This window comes from Synchiropus splendidus, chromosome 6 (assembly GCF_027744825.2).
Source record: "Synchiropus splendidus isolate RoL2022-P1 chromosome 6, RoL_Sspl_1.0, whole genome shotgun sequence".
Taxonomy (NCBI): Eukaryota; Metazoa; Chordata; class Actinopteri; order Syngnathiformes; family Callionymidae; genus Synchiropus; species Synchiropus splendidus.
In genome coordinates, this window is record NC_071339.1 from 21,020,954 (window position 1) to 21,033,552 (window position 12,599).

General features: G+C 40.6%; 1 protein-coding gene across 5 annotated transcripts in view; it reads left to right on the forward strand.

The window, feature by feature from the left end:
* Positions 1-10,904, forward strand: part of asic1b (acid-sensing (proton-gated) ion channel 1b) — a 198,388-nt gene extending 187,484 nt beyond the window's left edge. For all 5 annotated transcript variants that reach the window (XM_053867455.1, XM_053867453.1, XM_053867456.1 and 2 more), the window contains 4 exons: positions 2,981-3,072; positions 3,217-3,296; positions 4,145-4,246; positions 8,619-10,904. In XM_053867455.1, the coding sequence (XP_053723430.1) occupies positions 2,981-3,072; positions 3,217-3,296; positions 4,145-4,246; positions 8,619-8,714 (370 nt within the window). In that variant the 3' untranslated portion in view covers positions 8,715-10,904. The remainder of the gene's footprint in view (positions 1-2,980; positions 3,073-3,216; positions 3,297-4,144; positions 4,247-8,618) is intronic.
* Positions 10,905-12,599: the final 1,695 nt, after the last annotated feature.

The window sequence follows — 12,599 nt, forward strand, 5'->3', positions numbered from 1 at the left end:
CATTTATTCACTATAGGAATTGTGGCTAAACTATGTGAGCATTGTCTTCTTTTAACACAGCATTCACTGGAAAAGAAAAATGTAAAAACAAAAAAACTTGAATAACCATCAGTATGAGGTAGAACACTGTTTTGAATTTCAACGCTCTTCCTCTTAAAATAAAGATTTCCAAAAGCCACATTCATTTGACAGATGAAGGTTTGTCAATTGTAGCAGTGAGTATATCACGCCTGCTCATACTGCAGTGACTGTTCCAAGCTTAAATGAACAGATATTCCTCTTTAAACCGCTGCTCTAACAGTGTTGAACTCAGTATTATCCTGGATTAGGGAAATGTGAAATGGACCTTCTGGTCTTGAATTTGATTAAATTGCACAAGAATGGAGTGATTCAGTGCCAAATTGATGGAAAACATCATAAGAGCCAAGGGGGAATTTGCGAAAGGTTCTGGAAGACTTTTACCTATAATTCCCAGTGGAGCTGCAGAGGATGAGATCATTGCACCGTACGTGAATAGATGGCTTCAAACAGTCTCCCTTACATTTCTTTATGCCACTCTAGATAGATTCATTCCGCGATATTGCTAAATGATTTTATTATGGTCGGCGTGATTGAGCGGTTGGGAGATCAGTGGTGTGAAACTGCAGTTGACAGGATTTGGACTTTATGTCTTTTGGATAATGACAGAGACAAACTGTCATCTAACTGCTTGGCTGGCAGGCAGCTCTTATTAGACTGAACTGATGAGTGGATGTCAGAACTGCTGGATGGAAACTTCCAACAGTTCTAACGTAGGCATCTGTCTAGCAGATGGAAATGTGGTATACAAATGGTGAATAGTTTAAGCTCGTGTTTTTGGCTTTAATGGTGTCATGTTTTGCTATGAAATTAAAAGTCACCTCACTGTCTTGCCCCAGAGGAAGAAATAAAAGATGGATCAACCGAAACCGAAAATTTAATCTTGCACAGGTTTGACCTACAAAAAAAAGATAATAAAGAAGGAGAATAAAAGTGTTTAGCCCCCAGCTACTAAACTCATGGTACTTTAAGTTTTGCTCTTGAACACAGTGGAATCTAAATAACTGTCATCATTTCTTTTGTGTTCTGAAATTACCAACTCCACCTGAGGGCTTTTTATTACTCATGGGAAATAATTCAAGACATCTGTTTTGTTATTTACCGAGAGGAACAGCCGTTTTCACTTGCTTCTGTTTACTCAACAGTATTTCACAAATAATAAAAAAAAAATCTGTTCACTCTGTTGGATTTTTAGGGCGCTAAAATAAAAAGGTTTGCTTGTTGTGGAAGAAATGTCAGTGTGAAATCATGATAATGACACTGTCATACAAGGGCAATTTAAGAAAGATTTTTTTCATAACATATTTTTGGCCAGCCTGAGGTCGGGTCATGGGGCCACCAGTCAGAGTAGGAAGAGGCCCAGCTGTTCTGCGGGTTGCAGAGGGTATACCAGGACAGTTACTGGAGTCTGTCCTCTGTCTGACCCGGTGCTCGGGCGTGTCAGGAAAATGTCAGTCCAGAGAATCCAGGAGGCATCCTTTCTAGATGCCTGAGCCACTTTTTCTTGGTTTCTTGTCAGAAAGGGTTTACTCTTAGTGCCCCCCTGATGACAGCCCATCTGGAAGGGAGGGTCCACGAGCTGGAAACGCTTGTGTTTATCTTGTTTGAGCACTACCAAAGTTAATGAAGGTCTCAATTCTACCTTCTCTGGCACAGCATGCTCCTTCCCTCACCCCAGATTACTTCAATTCCAGTGCTGCTCATTTGTTTTCAAATGCCAATTCATATTTCACTCCATCCATAAAGAGCACTCTTGTGATCCTGAGGTCAAAAATAAGAAAATCCTCCGCACCCATCTTAAATGTGAAAGGAAACCCAAGGACAGTCGATTGCTTGGCCGATCATGTGTTAACAAAGCCCTGCCCTAGAGGCTATCCTGGCACAGCGCCGCTTGCCTTTTGCCCATGCTTCAGTCAGCCGGTGCAGATGTTTTCACTCCACTGAATTGTGCATCTCACCTATTCATATGGACCACTTAGCTCCATCTGTGGCTCCTATTTGGCACTGCAGGCTGTTATCACCCCCAGTCTGTGGCGCACCTCTGTCAGTCAGGCCTTATTCTCTCTATCTAAGGCGTAACGTTTTGACGTTCATCATTCAATTGAATCAGATGTTTTCCCCTTCCACAACATTCCCTATGTGCCTGAACCGTAGTTAAAAAAAGAAGGTTGAGGTCGGGGTTCCGTGCACGGGTCCATAGGGTATATATAGTACCATATGTTTTTATGTGCTGAAAAGTTGCCACCATGAGTCACACAAGGTACCATTTACCAACTAGCATCAAGAAAAGTACAAAATAAATAACCATGAGAACATCAATCGTCGCCTTGCCCCGTTTTCATTCCAGCCCCTTTTATATATAACATCAGGAATTGTCATGGAGTGGAAACATTTAATTCACCTGAAATGGCCAAGCAACTTGAAACTTGAATGGCGAGGTCCTGCTTCAACATCGCGCAGTCAGTACAATCGTCAACATGTGAGAATTACTTGTGCGCGCTCAACAATACTGTGACACTCATATTGAAACTTCAAGAACTATCTAAGATAGAAGCAATGTTTTCCATGTGTGTGCTCACCCATAGTTACAGTAGACTGCAGCCAGATGTACCAACAAAGAGGTACAATAGGAGCCCATGTGACACTGCTGTCCTGAACCTCAATGGGAAATATGAAAAAAAAAATCTGATGGATTGCAAAACATAAGAAACTTTCATTTGTCCTGAAGACGAGATAACGCACGCTTGGTTGGTTTATTTGTTAAGCACACTTCATTATTTTTTTCTTCCTGAGTGAGCGCGCCTGTCTGCTCCAGATCACTCTCGACCGATCAGCCGAAATGTAGTTCTGAGCGCTGGAAATGTGTGAGTTGAAACTCTGTTCCTGCTCTCTCTGTTTTCAGAGATAACATTTTGGTTCTGGATATCTTCTTTGAAGCTCTGAATTACGAAACCATCGAACAAAAGAAGGCCTACGAACTGGCGGGGCTGTTGGGTAAGAAAAAACAGCAGATGTTTGTCATCTCAAATGACATGTTTACATATTGGGCTACAGTTGCATTGAGTTTAGGTGTCTCTTGAATCTGTATTTCACCCCGGCAACTGCTCATTACTTTTGTTTTTTGTTTCCTTTCATTAGGTGACATTGGCGGCCAGATGGGTCTGTTTATCGGCGCCAGCATCCTCACCATCCTGGAGCTTTTTGACTATCTGTACGAGGTAACTGACATCTTTTATGTCACATGGAGCATTACGTCCTCATTAATTTCAATTTTTCACACGTAGTTACCGTTTGCCATGTTCTGCTCCAGTGACGTGTCATACCCGTCTCTGCAGCATTAACGCTGAATACATTTACATTCATCATGTGTTTGAGTGGTTAGTCACGATGTGTCCATTCACTTTCATCTGAGAATCATCTTTCTTTCAAGGGTGCTTTTTTTGTAAAAGATGAATATGAAAATGCAGGTGATATGTTAGTGAAGAACAAACTACTGCATTCCTTCAGTTTATTTGAATGACTAAAAAGATCAGGAAAAATAGCATGAGTACATTCAAGATAGACAGATAAATGCGAAAAATATTGGATGAATAATTGGATAAATTATGTATATTGTTGGCATATAAAAGGGAACACATCATAAAAGTGAAAAACATTTCTCGCTGTATACTCTCTAATAGTTTAAATAGAAAGTTCTTTATTTGTCAGTTTCTGCTTTCATTGTGATTCTATACGCCCAGCTGTGAGCGTGCGTGCGTGCGTGCGTGCGTGTGTGTGTGTGATGGACAGCAGGAATGAAAGAACAATCTCAGCCGCTGATGTTGGGGATCGATGAGGAAACTTATTCATAGAAGCATAAAATCAATCACATTTGAATTTCCACTTGCTCCCTGGTTGCAGGCTTCAAAGTGTTGTTAGCTTGAACTGTGTGAACGCCTTGAAAATAGAGGAGATATATATATATATATTCAGAAACTTGAGGTGGGGGAGGAGGGGGGTGACGGAGAAGATTGCTGAGCTTTCATCCCGAAAACATCATCAATGACTGTCTGGTGCTGATTTTCAGGTGATCAAGTACAAGATGTGCCGCTGCGTGAAGAAGAAACATAAAAGCCGGGGCAACAACGACAGAGGAGCTGTGCTGAGCCTGGACGATGTGAAACGCCACGTCAGTAACCCGGAGACACTCGTCAACTGCAGTCGCACTCCACTGATCAAAGATTTAATTACCGACGTCAAACCTATGACCCGCGGGCCAAACGAGGCCCGACAAGTCGTTTTATGTGGCCAAAAAGAGCCTTAAATTCAATTCAATGAGTTCACGGAATGCAACAAACTGAGATGTGGCATCAGAGTTGCTCACCTTAAAAAGAACCATTTACAAACTGACAACATCAAAGGAAAGACACATGGTGGTTCAGTTTATACACAGTGTCAATATAAATGTAAATAAATAAATATACTTATTTCTGACAATATAGCACAAGCCCAATTTATCATGTGAGATTGATCTATGACAGGCTTTATTTGATGAAGGAACAGACAGACCTCCAACTTGAAAAAGATCAAAGAGGCTTGGCACTACTTAACACATAAATGCCCAATGCCAAAATGTAAGTTAAAAACAGACAAACACCAAAAAAGGAACCGGGTGATCCTACATTTGATGACGTACCCGAACACACCAAGGCACCTGGGCTGCAAAGGACATTTTGAGTTTGTCATGGGAGAGAAAAGGATGCTTTGAGCTGGAAAATCAATTTTAGAAAATGTATTTAGGGACAGTGGCAGAAATATCTGGGATTTCCGTGTTTTCTGCTGCCGCTGTCAGCCACTCTCAGCCGAGATAGAGGGAATCTGATTTTACTTCTTCTTCAAGGCTGTTTTTGTGAGTAACTTCCATTGTAGGAAGCACTTTGTCAAGCACGTCTGCCATTAGTATTCATTGTGTCTGTGACAGATTAATTCACTTTCAACTGTCTCTCAAGGATAAAATGGTTCTGAAAGTCAAACTTTTTGTGATCCCAACAGCTTCTGGAATTATTTAATTGATATTGTCTCTTGTGAAGCTTTACTGTATGACAGGCTATGATGATAAACGTCTGCATTTGATTTAAAAAGTTGACGCAGATCGAAGGGAATTGGATGAAAGATGAGAGAGCAAATGTAAGTTTGTGTTTCAAGGAGAAAAAAATAGACTGTGGTGTTTTCAGTCGAAGGAGAGGAAGAACAATTGATTTATTTAACCACTGGGATGCTTGATGCTAAACTGACCGTACGAGAGTGAAAACAGAGACTGATGTCGAATCCCGTTCAGACTTGTCATTTTTCTGTTAAAGAAGTGCTGCTTGAAGTACAGACTCAAGAAGAACTGAGGGTAGGATTCTGGCCCTTACTGTGATTCAGTTTCACATCCCTGACATCAATAGATACATGAATGTATATGTGAATCTAATAATTGACTGGAAGATGAATCGTGACAAGATGAAGAGGTGGAAATTCAAAATGAAAGTGTGCACATGAATCAGGCACAGATGGAGCCCGACAAAGAATTTGAATTGACTGGGAGTACAAATGGTACAAGTGAATTAAACATCAAGACATTGTGGGGAAAACTTAAATAGAATGTGCTTGAAATAACATCCGCATAGCCTGAGTTGAATCGTGACCATATTGAATGAGTGGATTTTTTTTTTTTCAGTAAAATGTGTGGGGAAAGCTGTAGTATTTATTTCATTTCATCATCTATATTATTTATTTTAAAAACCTGTAATGATGTTTTGTTAGCTGTGACTGACGCTCAGTCCAAAATCAAGATCCAAGACTTATTTATTCATTTCCTGTCAAGCACTGATTACTAAAATGAGATAAATAAATAAACGTGTAGAGAAACTGAATAAATATAATCATGAGGTGTAAAGATAGCATAGAAAATATTCATGATGGACAGAACGACTTAAATTCATATGTGCATTGAACGGATTAACTGCATTTAAAGATGTATTTCCTTGTTTAAATCCATTTATTGATGAATGTAATTTTAAACTTCCCGCTCATAATTCCGAATCTTTCTATTTATTGAAGACAAAGGAGCAAGTCTGCCCTTCTTCAAGTCTTTTTGCTTTGAAAGTGAGACCTTCAACCCTCCTACACCAGACGGATGGTGATTGTGAAGTGAAAACAGGGGAAGATGAAGGTACCCGGCCGGGCGAGAGACTTAAAAGAGATGAGTTCATTGAAATACAGCGAAAATAGAGGGCGAGAGAAGTGGGAGAGAGGGAAGTGGTTGGGATTTAATCAAAGCAGCGGTGGGGAATTGTGACAGCCCACTTACTCCCCCCAGTAAATGAACTCCACTCAGTTAAATTGTAAATCATAGGGGGGAATAGATCCTTCTCTGATCTGACTCAATTTCATTTTTGATCATTTTGCACTCTGGTGTATTGAAATTTTCGCCTCCTTTTGAGCTCCAGTGCACCCAGTTTGGAGAAGTACGTTGCATATATGCAGGTATCATTGCATGTCGTGTCCCAGTGGAGCTGTGTATCGGAGGGCAAATGCAGCGGCACATGCTCCATCATCTGCTCTCATTTCTGCTCTGCAAATGGTTCTAAAGGTTTATATCAATGACAAGATCCTTGTTGAAAAATCACTCTCAACTGCTACACGTGATGCTAACATCAGTGGGAAAGGCACAGTTTCCACAGTCTTAAAGGTTTGCGTTGGTTCTCATGCATCTGGGTCCTTTTACTAAGTTTCCCAGGATTAAAATAAGACAATGTGAACTTTGAAAATGTTTCACCTTAATTCCAACAAGTCTTCTCCGGTTGCTATGTAACAGTTTCATCAAGATGCTGCTTCTGTCCTCTTTCATGTCGCTGTTTGAAGAAGCCTTGTGGAATTAAGGTGAAACTCTTCCAAGATAAATAAGTGGCCTTATTCAACTCGAGAACTTAGTAATTGGTTGTTTCGTCTTGAAACAGAAGGGAAGGGATTTGGCTTGGTTTCAGAAACATCACAGGAAAGCTCAGAAACAAAGCTAGCAAGGTAGCATCCTTAAAAGTTACTCAGCCACCTCAGTTTCTCCTCCAAAGTGTGGAACACACTGAATAAAAACAGGCTGTTTTTGTTTGTTTTACTGCAACTGAACAAATCATTTTTAATTAAAAAAAAAAAAAAACTCTAATTAAAAAGATACCAAGGCTAAAATGACTGTCGTAATGATTCCAACTAACGTGGGAGTGGCGCGGGATGAAGCGCTAACAGGCGCTCTACAACTGGGGTTGTAGGCCACATCATGTACTGTGACTGTGGTGAGGGACCACCACAAAAGAAGAAAATGAGTCTCATATTTTGCTACTTAAAAAAATATAAAACAAGAAAGCTCGAAAAAGTGACTTTTCTCGTACACTCCGAACCATGTTGCTTACAACAATGTGGCTAATAAAGCAATAGTGGGCCGCCTGTGGTCACATGGTCCGCAGAAAAAGTTGTGCATGTCCACGTCAAGGCTCTTTGCTCGTGGAAATACGTTGACCATCACCACAGTGCGTCAGTGACAGCAGGCGAGTCGAGGCTGGTCAACAACCGCCAACACCACGACATTCAAGTAGCACTGTTTCCGGGCTGCGAAACAGCACAGTGTTAAGTGATCTTCCACCACCACAATTTCATATAAGCTCGCTGCAGACGTGACGCCATACTCCACTGTTCAAACCAAAAGCTGCATACTTATGCTGATGCTGCAGCCACGAGATGAAATCCCGTCGCGCACCACTTCAGAAGGACGATGGCGTCTGGATTAGGGATGCACCGATCCGACTTTTATGGTCCTGATACCGATACCTACATAACCTCATGCATTTTTAAGCCAGTACACAGAAATCTCTGACCTTTCTATGATATAGACTCCACCACTACATCTGCGGCTTATTGACCGGCGCAGCTTATGTGTGTACAAAATCTATTTTGTTCTTAAATCATGTGGGTGCATCTTATATTCAGGTGCACTCAGTTATCCAAAAATGATGATTTTGAGGGACGAGAAATTCTGTTACAATGAGCATTATTTAATTCAACATTTCAATACAAGTACAAATAGCTTTTGGGGGAATACTTTAGAGGGAAACAATAGTCCATGTTTACTAAGACCTAATACTAAAACTAGAGCTAAACACTAAACTAAGACTAAGGAAAGGCTGATTGGATGAGTAACAACAACTGAATTAGTAATGAACAATGAAATATGTCAAACAGCTTTTGCAGTTTTGCTCTGACCTCATGAGGCCGTGCCTCACTATGCCCACATCTGCTCCACAACTTGAAGACTCTTCAAGATGTAGACACCCGAAACTAAACTTTTTTTTAACTGCTCTTCTGTTGACGTTGGCGTCTCTCAAGGTCAAGGTTCATCCACATTCGTTTTAGGTATACATTGTACGGCAAGCATACCCCATGAGTTTGTTGCTATGAATCAATTTGAAGTTGTCTTCTCTGTTTATCTGGTTAATAGTAATTCCACCTCTTTCTTCCTGACCCAGGCTCCTTGTGAGAACCTGCGTACTCCATCTACATATCCAGGCAACATGCTACCTCATCACCCGGCGCAGGGAAACTTTGAGGACTTCACTTGCTGAGCAGACTGAAGCTTCGCGGGAGTGTTGCGCAACCAAAGCAAACCATACAACAAGACTCTGTGACATCGTGCTGTGAGAACTGATTCAAAGGCTCATGGAGGCAACTTTTTTTTAACAGAAATGCAGAGGCGGGAGGCGGACTTTCACTCAGCAGGAGATTTCCTATTTCATGCTGGAATTTGGGAAAACTGCCGTAAAGAAAATTATGTTAGAACCTTGTCAACATGGACCTCTTCTTCAAAAGACTTTTGAAAAAAAATATCTATGTACAGGTATCTCAACTTAGACATCAGAAAAGCCTTTATATTACGCATCCACACGTGATGGCTTCAGAATACTGACTCTCTCCACCATCCATGTAGCAGCATCGATACATGTTGCGGTCCAAACTAGTTTGTACAAGAATGTATCTCTTGTCACACTGAGTGTATTTTGCGCAGTTTCAAGGTGTGTTGTGAAACATCATCTACAGGCTCTGGAGTGACGATTCAGGTCCAATCATGAAAATGCATGCTTATACTTGTCAAGTGCACGTTTTTACATACCATTTCTTATTTAGATTTTTTTATTATATATGATCTATATTGCAACATAATTACCAGGTTTGCCTCGACAATATTAATTAAAGGGAAGATAATACATCTGCATCACATTTGTGTGCGTGCGTACGTGTGCGTGTTGTATAGCTTGTATAGCTATACTTGTGGGGACCTGTTCTTGGAAACACACCAAAGGGTCCCTCCTTTGCCATTTGTGGGGGTTTGAGGTTTTGCCTGTCCCCACAAGGTCAATATGACTGCTTTTAAGTTTGGTTCTGATCCTGTTGAAGGTCAGCCATTTGTTTTGTGTGGCTAAGTTTAAGACGACTATACCCTAGTGTACCCTAGGTAAAACAGATGTAGGCTCCTTGTATCATCAGTGAAGTTCTTTCAGTTCCGACACAAAGAATAAAAAGACTCTCCATGAAGAGCTTGACCATTTTGCGCCACTCTTCTTCATCAGTTCAGAGTCCTCATGACGGAGGGCACGCGGCCGACCCAATGATTGAACTTGTGCTTCAACCGTCGTCCACTTAAGATTTTGCGAGACTCTTGACTTCCTGTCAAACTCCAGAGAACGTTCTGCTTTCTTGCTGAGAACCATGTCTCAAACTTGGAGCTGATCTATAGCTATCCTTATTCCACCAGGCCCTGTCCTTCCTATCAATGCATTATTAGAAATAAAATCCACTGTGTCCCATTGACAAGTGAAGAGTGACCGTATTACTTAAACATTTTAGTTCATAAAAAATACTGTCTATGAAGACCAACTAGCTTGATTCAATTCTCTTCAATCTAGATACAACTCTTTCATGGATTGTCAGGAACTCTGTTATATTGGAACTATTCCAGGAGTGCTGCAGTCGAGACCAAGACCAATGTGAGGGCAAGACCTAGACCAAGACTGAGACCAAACTGAATACAGAACAAAAAACTAGCTTATTCTAAAGAAAGCCTTTAATTCCTTTATATATTTAGAAAATTTGCTGTAAGAGACAACTCAGCTTTTGTGCTCTGTATTCAGTTTGGTCTGGGTCTCGCCCCTCATTGGTCATGGTGTCACCTCAGTCTCAGGACCTCAAAGTTTGCTCTTGGTCTCTCTATTCTGTGGTCTCAGCGACACACTGTATGGTCTCTGCACCATGTGTAAAAGCGAGGATATTGAGAGGTAGGAGATGTGCATTAATGTACAGGCCTGTGATGAGTGTGTATTCATGTATTACAGCTAAGCAGGTGGAGTGCGTGCTGAGTGAATGTAAATGGCTGATTCAATTCTTTTTTTTTTAACGCTCCAACAACAGCCTTTTGAGTCAGGACGCCCACCTTCGCCTCCATTCAGCTTCATTTGCTCCGATCTTGAGTTCACAACGAGGTGAGAGTGTGTTTCTATTGTGTTCCTTGGTGAGGAGTGCGTACTGCTGAGTTTTGTAAGCCTGTTTCCTGTGTCTGTGTTCTCGTTGCAAACGTCTTATCAAAGCACAAAACCGCCGCCAGTATGTAGAGGTGATGTAACAGAAATATATACTTCTTCTTGATATATTGTCATTATTATGAATATCGTGTTGATCTGACTGTTTTCGGGGGCTTATCTTTCTTTCGGTTACTATGAAACACTCGATATTGCCTGATAATCCATCTCCCAGGTAAATACTGTTATATTTAGTTATTAAAACATCAATAAAATGTAAATATACATTGAAATTGTATTTTTGAAGTGTCGTGTGTAACAGTGGGATTATGCTTGGAATAACAGGTAGGTTCCCCAAATACCACCTCTTCAGTGGCCAGGATGTGCCTCGCAGTGGAAAATCCAACTGAGAATCTTCACACACCTGGGTGCTGATCCTAATCATGCTGAATTCAATCCCAGAAGGAAACTGAAACCAGAAGTCTGGGCACTGGGTCACTTGTGGCCCTCAAGGGATCTTAAAGTTTTTATTTTATTACTATTCAATTTTATTTTTTATTGAGTCGTCTACTCATTTTTAAAAAAGAAACTTCTTTTCATTTAGTTCTCTGTGTTTTTTTAGATAAAAGTAATATTTCCAAGAAAATATAGATGACAGATATTTTTTATATTAAATAATAACTGTATTCCTTTTCCAGTATTTTTTTTTTCACTTACATACTCGTCTTTCATATTATTTAATATTGACAACCTATAAGAAGTAGGTGAAATTGGGTGATATTAAGTATTTGTGTGTGTTATCTTTTCAATTTAACAAGAACAATTCACTTTATTCAAAAAAATAAAACACATTATGACACTGATGGCACCAGCTCTTTTTCAGCACCATGAGAAAAATGTTCCTTTTTAAGGTGCTTTTTTGTTTTTCGTCATTGTTCAATTTTTGACAGGACACCCAGAAAGCATTGAAGATGTCCGCGAACACTGGAGCCAGCTCAGTAGCAGAATGGTTCAGGATGGCAGGGGAAACTCTGTCCGGACCCGCAGCCTACCAAAGGTTCAGCTTCCTGAACTGAGAGAGCATGTCCTGAGGGGAGCAGGGGAGGGGCGGCTCATCAGTGACTGTGTTCGTCTTTGCTGTCTCAAAAAAAAAAGTAATAAATGAAAGATGACTACACAATCTCTCACGGAACATAGTTGCTCGCCATTTTTCAGACCATAAGGCCACAGGACAGAGCTTGTGTGGGCAGAGTTCTGAATGCAAAGTGTTCTTCCACCATTTTCCCTCCACCTCAGAGCAACATTTGTTAATGAGACAGTGACACATCAAAGCTCAAGTGATTTTCTGTCCCTCCCAGCTGAGTTTACTGTTTTAAAGAATGAATATTATGTATGCGGAATGTCATCCGAGACATTTTTCTATTTCAGTTTTGTATTTGAATTAGATCAACTGAAGACCCAGCCTGGTATTATTATTTCTTATCAGCGCTGAGCATTCGTTTTCTCTGCAGATGACCAGAACCGATGATTTTTTTTTTTTTTTTCAATAAGAAATTCAACAATTCCATCTGGGCAATGACAAAAAGATAGATGAGACATATTTTGCTCTGCCAAAACAAGCTTCACTCACCTCCTCAGTCAGCCATTATCTGCCGTTGCTGGTCAGTTTGTGTTGTGATGCTGTCAGGCTACTGCTGCCAACGGCCGCTGAAGCATGAATATTAGGGCCTGTATAACATGGTATGCTTGGAAATTCAATTTGCTGCGCGCTTGGCTACACATCACAGGTGGATATCAATACCTGGAGGAAAAATTTACAATTCCCATCTTCACTAGATATTTGAAAATCAGTAAAGCAATTTAGTTTAACAGCACCTGTGAGAACAGGTAAGTAAAACTGCGATAGCAGTGCCACAATATTCACTTCCTGTTTCACAG